The sequence below is a fragment of the Cyprinus carpio genome, chromosome B2 (genome assembly GCF_018340385.1).
Source record: "Cyprinus carpio isolate SPL01 chromosome B2, ASM1834038v1, whole genome shotgun sequence".
Classification (NCBI taxonomy): domain Eukaryota; kingdom Metazoa; phylum Chordata; class Actinopteri; order Cypriniformes; family Cyprinidae; genus Cyprinus; species Cyprinus carpio.
This window is the reverse complement of record NC_056598.1, coordinates 17,438,839-17,450,698: the sequence shown is the minus strand read 5'-3', so window position 1 is coordinate 17,450,698 and position 11,860 is coordinate 17,438,839. Positions and strand designations below refer to the sequence as shown.

General features: G+C 38.3%; 2 protein-coding genes across 3 annotated transcripts; one reads left to right on the top strand and one right to left on the bottom strand.

Annotated features, from left to right (window-relative positions):
* Window positions 1–678: 678 nt before the first annotated feature.
* On the top strand, window positions 679–8,430 carry LOC109099702 (oxygen-regulated protein 1). The gene is given in 4 exon segments (XM_042718409.1): window positions 679–1,387; window positions 2,104–2,260; window positions 2,394–4,353; window positions 4,389–8,430. Coding segments are annotated over 4 exon segments (6,267 nt in total). The 5' UTR covers window positions 679–718; the 3' UTR covers window positions 7,870–8,430.
* A 111-nt stretch (window positions 8,431–8,541) lies between these two features.
* si:dkey-94e7.2 (uncharacterized protein LOC100141353 homolog) lies at window positions 8,542–11,600 on the bottom strand. Of its 2 annotated transcripts, none has more exons than XM_042718407.1 (7): window positions 11,483–11,600; window positions 10,946–11,061; window positions 10,662–10,817; window positions 10,417–10,521; window positions 10,012–10,221; window positions 9,726–9,918; window positions 8,542–9,609 (listed from the first exon to the last, which is right to left on the bottom strand). In XM_042718407.1, exons 1-7 carry the CDS (start codon window positions 11,503–11,505, stop codon window positions 9,507–9,509), a joined length of 906 nt encoding a protein of 301 aa, XP_042574341.1. In that variant the 5' UTR covers window positions 11,506–11,600; the 3' UTR covers window positions 8,542–9,506. The 2 variants fall into 2 exon arrangements, with proteins under 2 accessions (XP_042574341.1, XP_042574342.1); XM_042718408.1 differs by having other exon boundaries at window positions 10,662–10,828; window positions 11,483–11,501.
* Between the last annotated feature and the right edge of the window lie 260 nt (window positions 11,601–11,860).

Here is an 11,860-nt window from a genome sequence, read left to right as displayed (position 1 = left end):
AAGGCTGTGCGTGCCACATGGCAAAGCGATCTGTATACAGATTATGTTTTCAGATAGCATTCAGTATTTATCAAGTTATTTTTAAGATTTAGGTTGTTTTAATGTGTGTGTGTGTGTGTGTGTGTGTGCGTATACATACATTATTTGTTTTATCTCTTCTAGTTTGAGTTCAGTAAATATTAGCATTAGCATTTGTTCATTGACTTCCATTCTTATAGCTGACCATGTTAAGCGTACATTCCTGAGCAAAGTCTTCTAGTCCTTAAGAGAAGCCATTTCACTGTTGACTGTAGGAAGCCATTTCATTAATGACTATGATGAAAAATTTAAAACAATACCTGAAAGAAGAATGTAGCTGTTGCTGCTAATGAGCTTCTGTACAGATAAATTTTTCTAATGCATTTGTAGTTGTAAGAATTGCAAAGTATAAAGACTTCATTACAAAGAGCATATCACATAATTTAAAGGATTTGTTTTGTTGTCATCAGCTGAAAGTCCCCCAGAGTACATTAATTTACAAAAACACTTGCTTTATGGGTGACACAAAGTGAATTTGGAAGCAATTTCAGTACGGTAGAATTAAACCTAATGGGACGCTGATAGTAAGAACAGAACAATGTTATGGCATACAATTCATAATTTATATTTTTATTATGCACATTGTTTTTTTTATTTAAATCTTGTTTTTATTTTAATTTTTTTCTCAGTATCTCTTAACATGAGCACAACACACCTTAATGATGCACCCCATCCCGACATATCCGTGGGGAGTGTGCAGACATTGGTCTCCAGATCACTACACCCCCAACCAGACCCCATTACTACTAAGAGGGTATGTTTCTACAAGAGCGGGGACCCTCAGTTCACAGGGCACCGGATGGTCATCAACAGCCGCACTTTTAAAACCTTTGATGCCCTTCTAGATGCCCTCTCCAAGAAAGTGCCTCTGCCATTTGGGGTAAGGACCATAACGACACCCAGGGGAACACATGTTGTCCGCACCCTTGATGATGTGCAGGATGGAGGCTCTTATCTGTGCTCAGATCAGAAGAAAGTCAAGCCTTTTAACTTGGATGAGGTCCATAAGAGACAGGTCCCGTGGAACACTACCAGACCTGTCAGTGCGGGACGTCAAGCACGCAGAGAACTGGTCCGGCAGCTAGTAAAGAGAAATGAAGTGACCACAAGGGCAGGAAAAATGGCAGAAAACGCAGTAGTGATACGAACACCAAAAAGACTGACGGTGTACAAAAACAGGGATCCGAGTATGAAGCGAGTAGTTGTTCTTCATAGAAGAACAGCCCCAAGTTTTAAAGCTCTTTTGGATTATCTTTCTCAAGTGATGCAGTTCCCAGTTGTGAAGCTTTTCACAGAGGATGGCAGAAGAGTAAGTATATCATATATATAAATGTTTTCCTAGTTAAAATTATAGCAAACATTGGTAATTGGCAGCTAGTTAATTAAGAATCTGAAGTGCTAACACTATGATTCATCTCAGGAGTTACTGAAATATTTTTTCTCTATTTCACACATCACTGTGCCCTTAAAAAAGAATGAAGTTCTTAAAAAAACATAAATATTTTCTAAAAATAAGTACATTTAATTTGAGGAATTTTATGTAAACACTCAATTATACTACTATATCTTTGACTAACAGAAAAGGAACTAAAATGCTGTGATATTACTCTGTAATGCTTTGGTTTTGTACAAAAGATTTCAGCACTGTTTAACGACTCTTTTGCAAAACCTGTCTTGAAATATTTTTGAGACAGTTTTGCTTTGCCTTGTCATTGAATGTTTAGTCTATTAGGTATGTTTTTGTGCAAGATTTCAATCTTTTTATCTTTTAAGCTTCAAAGTATACTATCCCTTTGTTCATTACAGTCATTCCGTCAATCCTTGATGGACTAAACCATGATGTTTTAATTCTTACCCCCAGCTGTGAGAGAGAACACAATCACTCTTGTCCCTATGGTGTCTTGAGGAATGTCACACACATGACTGACTAAAGCTCATGTTAGCTGTCAAACTTATGTCCTAAAGTTTCTGAAAAATGAATAATGTTATTTACTGGATGCACATAAGTTTCTGTTCTATTTATAGGTTGAAGGACTTTCTTCCCTCATCTTGTGCTCTGGGATTGTTGTGGCAGCTGGTAACGAACCCTTCAGAACAGGAATCTATGATCTCCAAGCTCCCACTAAAGTCCAGTCAAGGATATCTGAATCTTTGTATCCAACACAAACTGATACACTACTACGTAAGCCAAAATTATTATTATTTTTTAGCACTTTGCTTTACTTTTCAAGTTTAATTGATGATGTTTTTTTCTTTTTTTTCCTTGCCATCTTCCATCTTCTGTCTTCTAATAATATCGGATCATTCGTCCAAAGAAAAAAAAATTCCATCTGGGACTATTTCAAGATCAAGAAATTTCTCTTTATCTTCTGAGAGGTTCCTTGTAGAGCAGATCAATAAGTCACTAAATGGAAATCTGGCAGAGCTCAACAGGACAAATAATGAATCAATGGAAACCGAAGGCAGTCAGCCAGTGGGCTCAGATGAGATGGAGACCTGTGACTGTACAGATGGTGTAGAGAAGAGGAATTACCCCATTATGCCTACCGAAGATGACATTGAAAAATCATTTCGGGTCAATGAAGATGGCAGCATGACAGTGGAGATGAAGGTGCATCTTACTATAAAACAAGAGGAAATGATCCACTGGACAACTACACTGAGCCGCATTTCCGTTAATAACCAGCAGAGGGCAGTGTGCAATTCCAAGCCACAATCAGGTGGAAACTCATTAGATGTAACCAATGACTCAGGCAAAGAGTCGAATGGACCTCACAGCCTAGATTCTAAAGAAATCAATACACACGCTAGCAAATCTGTAGGATTCACCAAAGAAGAAAGGGAAGAAGAAAGGGAACATTATGGCAGTGATACATCATCTGAAAAGCCCAAGTCCATCTATAGAAGGCTACCCACTCCAGGTCCCAGACAACAAAGAAAAGAGGCCTCAGTCGAAACCATCAAAACCATTTCAGAGACTGAAGTTCAGGAGAGTACAGTAGGTGCGTACTCATATATGGAGCGAACTGCACAAGGAGAGCTGACGGAGGGTTATTGTGTGGTCAGTCACAACAGTAGCAGCAGCACAAGAACTGTGTCAAAACCTGGGAAGAGTGAATTGGGAGAGGTAAAGAAGAACAAGTCTGACACTTCCTTTAGATCCTCAGGTGTTGCACAGATTCTTCAGCTACAAAACAATGGGACGATGGGAATAACAGAGACTGTGATGCACATATATGAATCGCAGGGCACGTGTGACAATTACAATGCAAATACACAGGTGTATGTGGACAGCAAGCCTGGATATCACACAAAAGCTTTGCCTCAAAGCAAGCCAGGCTCAACAGACTCAGGACCCCGTTCGTCAAGTAATGATTGCGATGTAGATCTCACTAGGAAGTCCCCAAGTTCCAACTCCCAGGATGGTGGAAAATCCGATATGCTATCATTATCATCTGCCTGTTCAACACCTCCAAAAAAGAAAAGCAACAATCCATCCATCCTCACTGATGATGAAAAACAAACATTGGTTGACGGTATGTCTGAAATGACTGAAAAGGAAATTATCCATCCAGCAGCAGCGATGGAACAAGTCTCTGATGATAAAAGCATTGTAAGTAATAAAAATAATACGCCAAAGTCCAAAAAATCTAAGAAAAGTACTTCTTCTGAATCATCTGGATTTGGGAGAAAAATAAGGGGCAGTGCTCCAAGGTCTTCAAAAGACCTCCAAATGACGTCAGACACAATAAGCCACACAGGATCAGAGAAAAAGACTAGCTCAGCAGAAAGTGACAGACGTGAACACAAAGCTGTAAGAGACAAAAATAAGAAGACAAAAACATCTGAAAGTTCTCCAAAGATTAGACACTTTAATCTCAATACAGGGAATCAAAGTCGGTCAGATGAAGATCTCAAGTTAAAAGATAAAACTATCAAAGACATTTCCCACAAAGTAAACACAAATGAGCATGACTCTCAGGGGCCTAAACTAAAGAAGAATAGTTTAGACATTCATCCGCCAGCCCCAATACAGAGGCTACCAAAACAAAGGTCAATGAATGGTGTCAGGTCAAAAAAGTCCTCTAAACAAAAACAGGAGTTGAGTGAAAGTGTATCATTGCCTGTGCTGCAATTATCCCCCTCCAGTGTAAATCAATATGTTGAAAGCTGGCTAAATAAAATTGAACCAGAATCTGTGCCCTACCATTATGAGACAAACCATCCAGAGATTGTACCAAGAGCAGTATTCCAAAAAAGTAATTAACCCAACTAATGCCCCTAAAATAAAAATTAACCCTAAAAAAAACACACGTAGATGTTAAAGGCCCTTCTCTAGAAGATGATGCTGACGAGAGGCCAACTTCTCGCCCACCTGTACAAATAATGTGTGAGGGAGAGCCAACCGAGCCACAGAGGCAGAGAGGATTTTGTAAATCAATGCCAATTTTGAGGGTACATTCTGAACAGGAGGGTCTTGTAAGAATGCACAAGTCATCTGAGAACTTGGCTCCTCCTGACCCTTCTGGGACATCACAAAGTACAGAGGTCAGAGTTAGGTCAGGCATGAAACCGGTTTTGCAACAGTTGTGTTTGTCTGTTCAGTCCATCAAGCAGGCGTTGAGTCCTACCCGCTTAACATCTCTGGAAAGGGAAAAGTCGAGTAGCCTCCCGGATTTTTCCTCTCAGGTGGCCTCTGCCTTTGGGTCTCCCTCAAGAGCTCTTCTGTCTTTCTTGTCACTGATGACTCTGAGAGATGGACTTTCAGTCCTCTACAAAGATGAATCACAAGCCAGCAACTCTAACATCTGTCCAGAGTCCCTGCAGGTAATGCAGTCCTTGGAGAAAATATCCAGTATTAAAGATGAAGATGAGCTAAAGGCCAGCTTGACCAGTCTTCAAAGTTCAACTTCATCCAAACTAAAACAAAGCTGGAGAGATTTCCAAGAGCAAAATGTCTTTGAAGAGAGTCCACCGCTGTCACCAAGATTCTCAGAGCAGGAGTTTGCCGTAGAAGTGGACCTAGAAGGAGAAACAGAAGATCAGGACAAACAGTGCAGTTTTAGTATAGAACAGTTACTGGATGAACTGAACATGCCTGAAGATCTTCACACAGAGATTTCATCTCTTGTTGAAGGAGAAATACAGTATTTTAATCAAGAAGACGTAATCAAACACGATGATACCATCAGTGAAATTTCAGGTAAAGAAAAGGAAAATGAAGATGGCTCCTTAAGTGGTAGTTTAGAGAAAGCTGCTGACATGGAAGAGGAAAAGGAGAATATCGACCAAGACAGTGACAAAACTAATGATCAAATGGAACCAGAATCTCAGGAATTGTGTTTAATTCAAGCTCATTCCCCTGACTCCGAAACTATAGACGAGGACATGGGTAATGAAGATTCTGGTATAGCAGTGCCCATTCAATCACCTGAGGGTAATGGTAGTGATTCAAGTAAAGCAGAGGTTTTAGAAACATCTGATAACAACCAGATGAGTGCAGAGAACATGCAAGTAAGGGTAATGCATGAAGATTCTGAATCTGAAAACAAAGATGGTGATGGAAATCGTTCTCCAACATCAGAACAAAAAATAACAGATGTAGCTGTAGAAGAAGTTTCTGAGCTCTCTGATCACCAAGACAATATTTGTGACAGAGAGGACAATGTAATGGCAGAGATTATAGAAGAACGAGACACTGATGTAGAGGAGGAGGACAGCATTCAGAACATCAGGGTAACTAGCAAGCAATCAGATGCTTCAGAACCTGAAGACACAAATGCCAAATGCTCATGTTCAGGATTAGAAACTGAGTGTGTGCCATTTTCAGACAGAGAGGCCCCTGAGCTAAATGAGGACAATCAGCAAAATACAGTTGAGGACTGCGTCAGAGAGGAAGCTGAACTTTCTGATTCTGAGGAAACAATTAGTGATGGAGGACATGAACAAGAAAACAAGTCCATCTCATCAAAATGTATTTCCATTCACTCAGAGACATCATCACCTCATTGTGATACAGAGGGTGAAAGTAGAGAGCAAACGTTAGAATCATCCAGCCAAGAAGATGATCAGGTGATGTCTCCTGATGTCAAAGATGAAGATCAACAAGAAGATGTGCCAGAGATCTCAGAAGGTGAGGATCCTGATCCACACTGCAACAGCAGCCCTCAATATGGTAGTAATGATGAAAATAGTATGACTCCTGAAGCTGAATATATGAAAACACAACAAATTGAAAATGGGCTTGTGGAAGAACATGACATTAATGAAGTGGACCATGAGAACTCTGAAGTTTGTGAACGAGTAGATCCAGATGCTGAACCAGACTCTTGTACAATCTCTGATCCTGAGGTTGCGGATGAGGATGTGACAGAAACAAAGCCAAACACAAGTGATTCCGAACCCTGCAAAGTCCAGATATTAGAGAAAGGTAATCAAACTAAAAAGGACAGTTCTGCTGAAGAGTGTGATGTAGAAGAGGAAGACTTGGGTTCGCTTGATTCTCATAATAGCTTGAATAGTGTTAGACACTCTTGTACTGATAATAAAGATTCTGTGGAAGGGGAGTCATATGGCAGTATCAGTACAAGTGAGCACCAGTTTGAGAAAGCTGAGAGTTTAGGTATGGAGCATGGCTATCATTATCTACTACATCCAACTGAGATCTCACAAGAGCTGCTAGACCTAATTAATTCGGCTTTGTTGTCTTCTACCCTGACTGTCAAATGTGATTCAAATGGCAACCTTAGAATAGAGCCAGACAAACACAAAATGAGGGATATGTTTATGGCTTGCCAAAAGATAGATAATCAGTATGGTCAAAAATGTCTCCCGAGCCCAAATACATCAGATTTGTCTGATTATAGGCCTGAGACATCCGACAATGGTGGGTACCAGTCGCAGGAGCTTTTTACTGAGAGTGGAGAAGAGGAGGCGGAGAGGTTGCGTATCTTTCGAGAAATCATAAAACGAAGTTCAGAGAAGCCAAAAAGAATAAACCATGTAAAAGAAAGTGGCTTGATGAAATCGTCCACATGGATGACAACAAAACCCACTCCCAGTCCAAGTTTAAAAAGCAGCAGTCTTGCTTCTTTTCAGGATGCAAAAAGCGCAATCCAAGAGACAGTATCCCACAGTAGATCACCAAGTGATAAAAGTTCACTTGACGGAAACTATAAATCAGTACAGTGCATGGCTTTAAAAGACAACGTGGACTCTGGAGAGGGAGTGCTGATTGATAAAGGCAGATGGCTTCTCAAGGAAAACCACCTGATCCGTAACTCTCCTCCTGTAACTGTGGGAATGTACAGAAATGGAGACACAACATCAGCTGACACAGCTCAGGACAACAGAAGTGAGGATTCAGCCTACCCATATTGTGAGAACCAAGCCTCGCATCTGGCTGTAATATCCTCTTCTGAGCTGGAGGACATGGCTAAACCCCCTACACCAAAGTGTACATACTTCAAAATGGCACATAGCAGTGACTCTGATCCTCTCTTGGATGCCCAAAGTGTCAATAGTGGCAGCGGTGGAGGGAATGCTAGAAGAAACAAGGAACTTAAGGTATCTCCGATGGGTGAGTCCTCTAAAATGTGGGCAAAGAAAAATGGAAGTATGTCTTCATTCGCATCTGTTGAGTTCAAACTGCCTGATGGTAAAGTTCATCCTCAGGAGGGGTCGGGATCTGGTACTAACAGATCTCAAAGTCAAGACAGTCGGAGAGTACAAGAGGAAGAGTCGAGGGAGGGTCTAAATCTCAGGTGTGGGCAACACTGCCCAATTCTATAGTTCAAAAGGGAAAAAAACAGCCACAAGCACTTCTATTTAAGGTATTGTCAGATTGAATTTATTTGTAGTAGCTTATTTGCTTAAACTGTTTGAACAGCAACATGTAAAGGCATACAGTCTTTAACTGCAGTGAAAAGACTTTAATTTTCTCACTTTGGTGCCTGCTGGTATTTAAGCTTTCAGTTATAAACATTTCCCTGTTTTAAACAGTTTTGGGTTATTTCAGACAATGTATTTTCATTTCACAGGGGCTATATTGCACATATGACTTACTTGAATTTATTGAACATCCTAAGTGGTATTTCTCATAAAGAAAAATAAAAGAACTTAATTGTTGCATTGGTTTACTAATATGGTCCTGTCTCTTACTAGGTAAAAAACAAAAATCACCCATATTCCTAAAATATGCCCCAAATAGTACTCAATGTGGATATTTGTATTTAGTAACTACTGAATACCTAATAAAGAACTACTTTTGTCCTAAATTATTATATTACTTACTGCAGTGTTAATGTGCTACCTATTATTTACTGCATAGTTGTTTAACAACACACCATTATTTTAAAGTGTTACCTCACAATTCAAAATGTCTTTGTATAGAAATTCTCAAATATATATAAAGTAATTTATACTGTTACTTCAACCAATGTAATTTGGTGAGAATAGGAGAAGAGTGAACAATGTGCTGTTGTCCTACATTTTTGTGCCATTGTTGGTCCTGTAGATTCATGTTTTTCTTAGGTCACATGAAACACTGACAAACAGTAGATCCATGGGTAAGCCCATTTAGCAGTGTGTTACGTGTTAAATTGAAAATATTTATTTTTTGAATTGGTTGATTATTTTGAGGGTGTCTTTTACATTAAAAAATGCTGTTTTTAATGCAGTATTAATATCATAGCACAATAACATTGAGGAAGAGCGCAATGTAAAAATATGATGTACAACAATGAATAAGTGTATCGAAAGGCAGCTGTCATCATTATCACATTAAATGTGATTATTTTTATTGTGCTAATATCAAATAAAATTGCATCACCTCTACAAATGATCAAGTTTATTAAACTGTATAGATTAACTATATAAATTTATGACAGTGTTATATTATATTATTATTCCGTACAGCACAAAAGATGTTGTAATATGCATACAGGTTGTAATATACATACATACATTATCCTCAACTGATTTGCATCATTAAAACTTAACACAGATTACATTTTACAAAAAAAAAAAAAAAAAGAGAAATCACCAAACCATATTGAAAAGAGATTAAACAAACACTACAGTATTTGGGTAATTGATTCTGTCAAACATGTTTAGTCTGTGGTTTTAGGAAATATTACCTGTGGAAGGTCAAACAGCTAAAATTGACTTTAAGTTCAGTGTATAGTTGTTACATGCTCACCGTATAATGTCCTTATATCAAGAGTCTAGAACATCTGATAATGCAAAATGGAGGTCTATGAATGGGGAAAAATTAATTATTCTAATTCTAACTAAAATAAATCAACCTACTGTGAAATAAATATTTGTTGATAAGAGTTTGTGTCATGGCATTTTTCCTTGGGTGTTCATGTTGGAATTAATTGTAAATAAAAATGGATATACTGAATTGTTTACGGAAAACACTGGATTTAGTCCCAGACTATTCTCAGCATTTTGCAGCTGAGCTCCCAAAGTTTCTCAGCCATTTCATCATCTCTAGCAGCTCTGGTGCATCTGGAAGGTCTGCAGTTGCTGAAGAAAATGGGAAATAAAAAGACAAACGAAACAAAAATCCATTATGGGATCCAGTCAGTATATATCAGTTACCTCTGCAACTGTATTTAATTTAGTATGACACAATTCAATACCTGTAGTAACCACCATTCTCTTTGTCTAATTCTGGTTCCACTGCACAGAAGATGGTAGTTTGTGCTCCCTGCACTGGGGTCTTTGTGAAAGGTCTGACAATCTTCCACATGATTAGAAGTCCGAGATTCATATGTCTTTTAAGTTCTGTCCGAACGATTCCTGGATGGACTGCATATGCTGTAACACCTGTGTCTGAAATTATAATTCACGATATATCAAAAAAGTACTCCCCTGGCACAAGTACCCATTCATTTTCCCATTTATTTAATCTTCCAGATTACTTACCCTTAAGTTTTTTGGCCAAGGTACGAGTGAAAAGGATATTGGCCAATTTACTCTGACCATATGCCCTCCTACTGTGGTAATTCCTCTCACTATTGATATCATAAAGTGCTATTGTCCCCCAACTATGAGCCATGGAGGAAAGGATGATGATTCTTGAGGGGGCAGATCTCTTCAGCAGATCAATCAGCAGGAAGGTTAACAGGAAGTGACCTATTGACATACAAGTTTAAGTTATTTTTCAACAGCAAACTTCATATACAATAAGTATACACCATTAAACATGCAGCAAGTCAAAGGTAAAGATATGCAAAGGAATATTATTGGTAACGTGCATTATGTTAAGAGAGGCATTAACGAAGAGGTCTCTGACACATTGCCTTTGAATGAACAAGAAAAACACTTTACCTAAGTGGTTGACACCAAACTGCATCTCAAAACCATCTGCTGTCTTAGAGTAGGGACACATCATGATCCCAGCATTGTTAATGAGTATGTGAATAGAACTTTCCTCTGAAAACAAGAGGGTTTTCGAAATTATTTTGGTCTACTGTAGGAGAGAGGTTTTTTTTTGAGTGAATTGCTTTATCAAGTTTTGTTAGATCAAATACACAGTCAGATTTTGGTGTAACACTCTTATATTAATCACTTACCGTTGTTGATTACCTCAGCAAATTCTCTGATTGACTTGGTATCAGATAAATCTAGTTTCCTGATCACTATGTTTTGGTTCCCTGACTCCTCCATGATCTCATTCTGTGCTCCTTCTGCTTTGTCAAGGTCTCTGCAAGCCATTATTATCCTGGCCCCTGTGAAACAACTCCAAAAACCATGACTTTTATAATTGGTGTAACATACAATTCAAGTTTTTTTTTTTAGTTTTAGTTACTTTCTAGAAGGCTCATAACTGCACACAAGAATAAGATAAATGTGATACCGCGTTTTGCCAGGTCTCTTGTGGTTTCTTTTCCAATGCCAGTATTTGCTCCAGTTATAATGACTGTTTTGCCATCGAGTCGTGCACTAGATGACCACTGGCCACCAAACATTTCTCTGTGCAAATGCATCATAAATGTAAGTTAAAGGAACAGTGAACAAATTACACATTTTACATTTTATGGTGATCTTCCTTAAACAAGCATTTCTTAACAAAAGAGATACAACAAATGGGCCAGGCCTTTTACAAGGTACACTTTGAAACAAAGCAACTGGGTTATTCCATTATAGAGTCCATGAACAAGTATAAAATAAAAATAAGAGAATGAGTAAATAAATCAATGAAAAAAAAAACAGTTTATAAACAGTGACAGATTTAAACTATCTGCTAGTATACACAATACTCATGATATAAAATGTCTGAACTAAACTAAAACTAAAACATAAATTACTGTAGCAGCAATAAATAAAAGTTGTGAGAAATGCTACTTATGTCACATTGTAAGTTTACATCAAAAGACAGAAATTATAAACCTACCTCAGAGTGTATATGTTGGACATATTGCTCAATGCATAGATGCTCTACAGACAACACATGACTTCCCTCTGGAGTTGTTTGCAGATACTGCACTGAAAGACGGTGCATTGTTTAGCGTGAACCACAGTGCATTGGTGTGGATTAGAAACTGAACAGACTAATCTACAGCTAATCGGTTTAAAGCACTGATCTACTGTTAACTCAGCGTGAATGCATTCCTTGTGGATTCTGGAAACTTGCTGCAGGTTTTTAACCTAAGTATATGAATAACCTAAAAATAAACATAACCATATAAAACAATTGATAGGTGACAAATCAGTCCGTATATGAGTAGTACAATCTGTGTATATGAGCAGTACAATGGAATACTAATTAATG

Excerpts from the sequence above, each read along its gene's own strand:
- si:dkey-94e7.2 (XM_042718407.1), bottom strand. The coding sequence starts at position 11,505 with ATGTCCAACATATACACTCTGAG. Across the intron at positions 11,062-11,482 it reads TCCAACATATACACTCTGAG|AGAAATGTTTGGTGGCCAGT; the intron begins GTAGGTTTATAA and ends GCATTTGCACAG. Across the intron at positions 9,919-10,011 it reads CTTGGCCAAAAAACTTAAGG|ACACAGGTGTTACAGCATAT; the intron begins GTAAGTAATCTG and ends TTATAATTTCAG.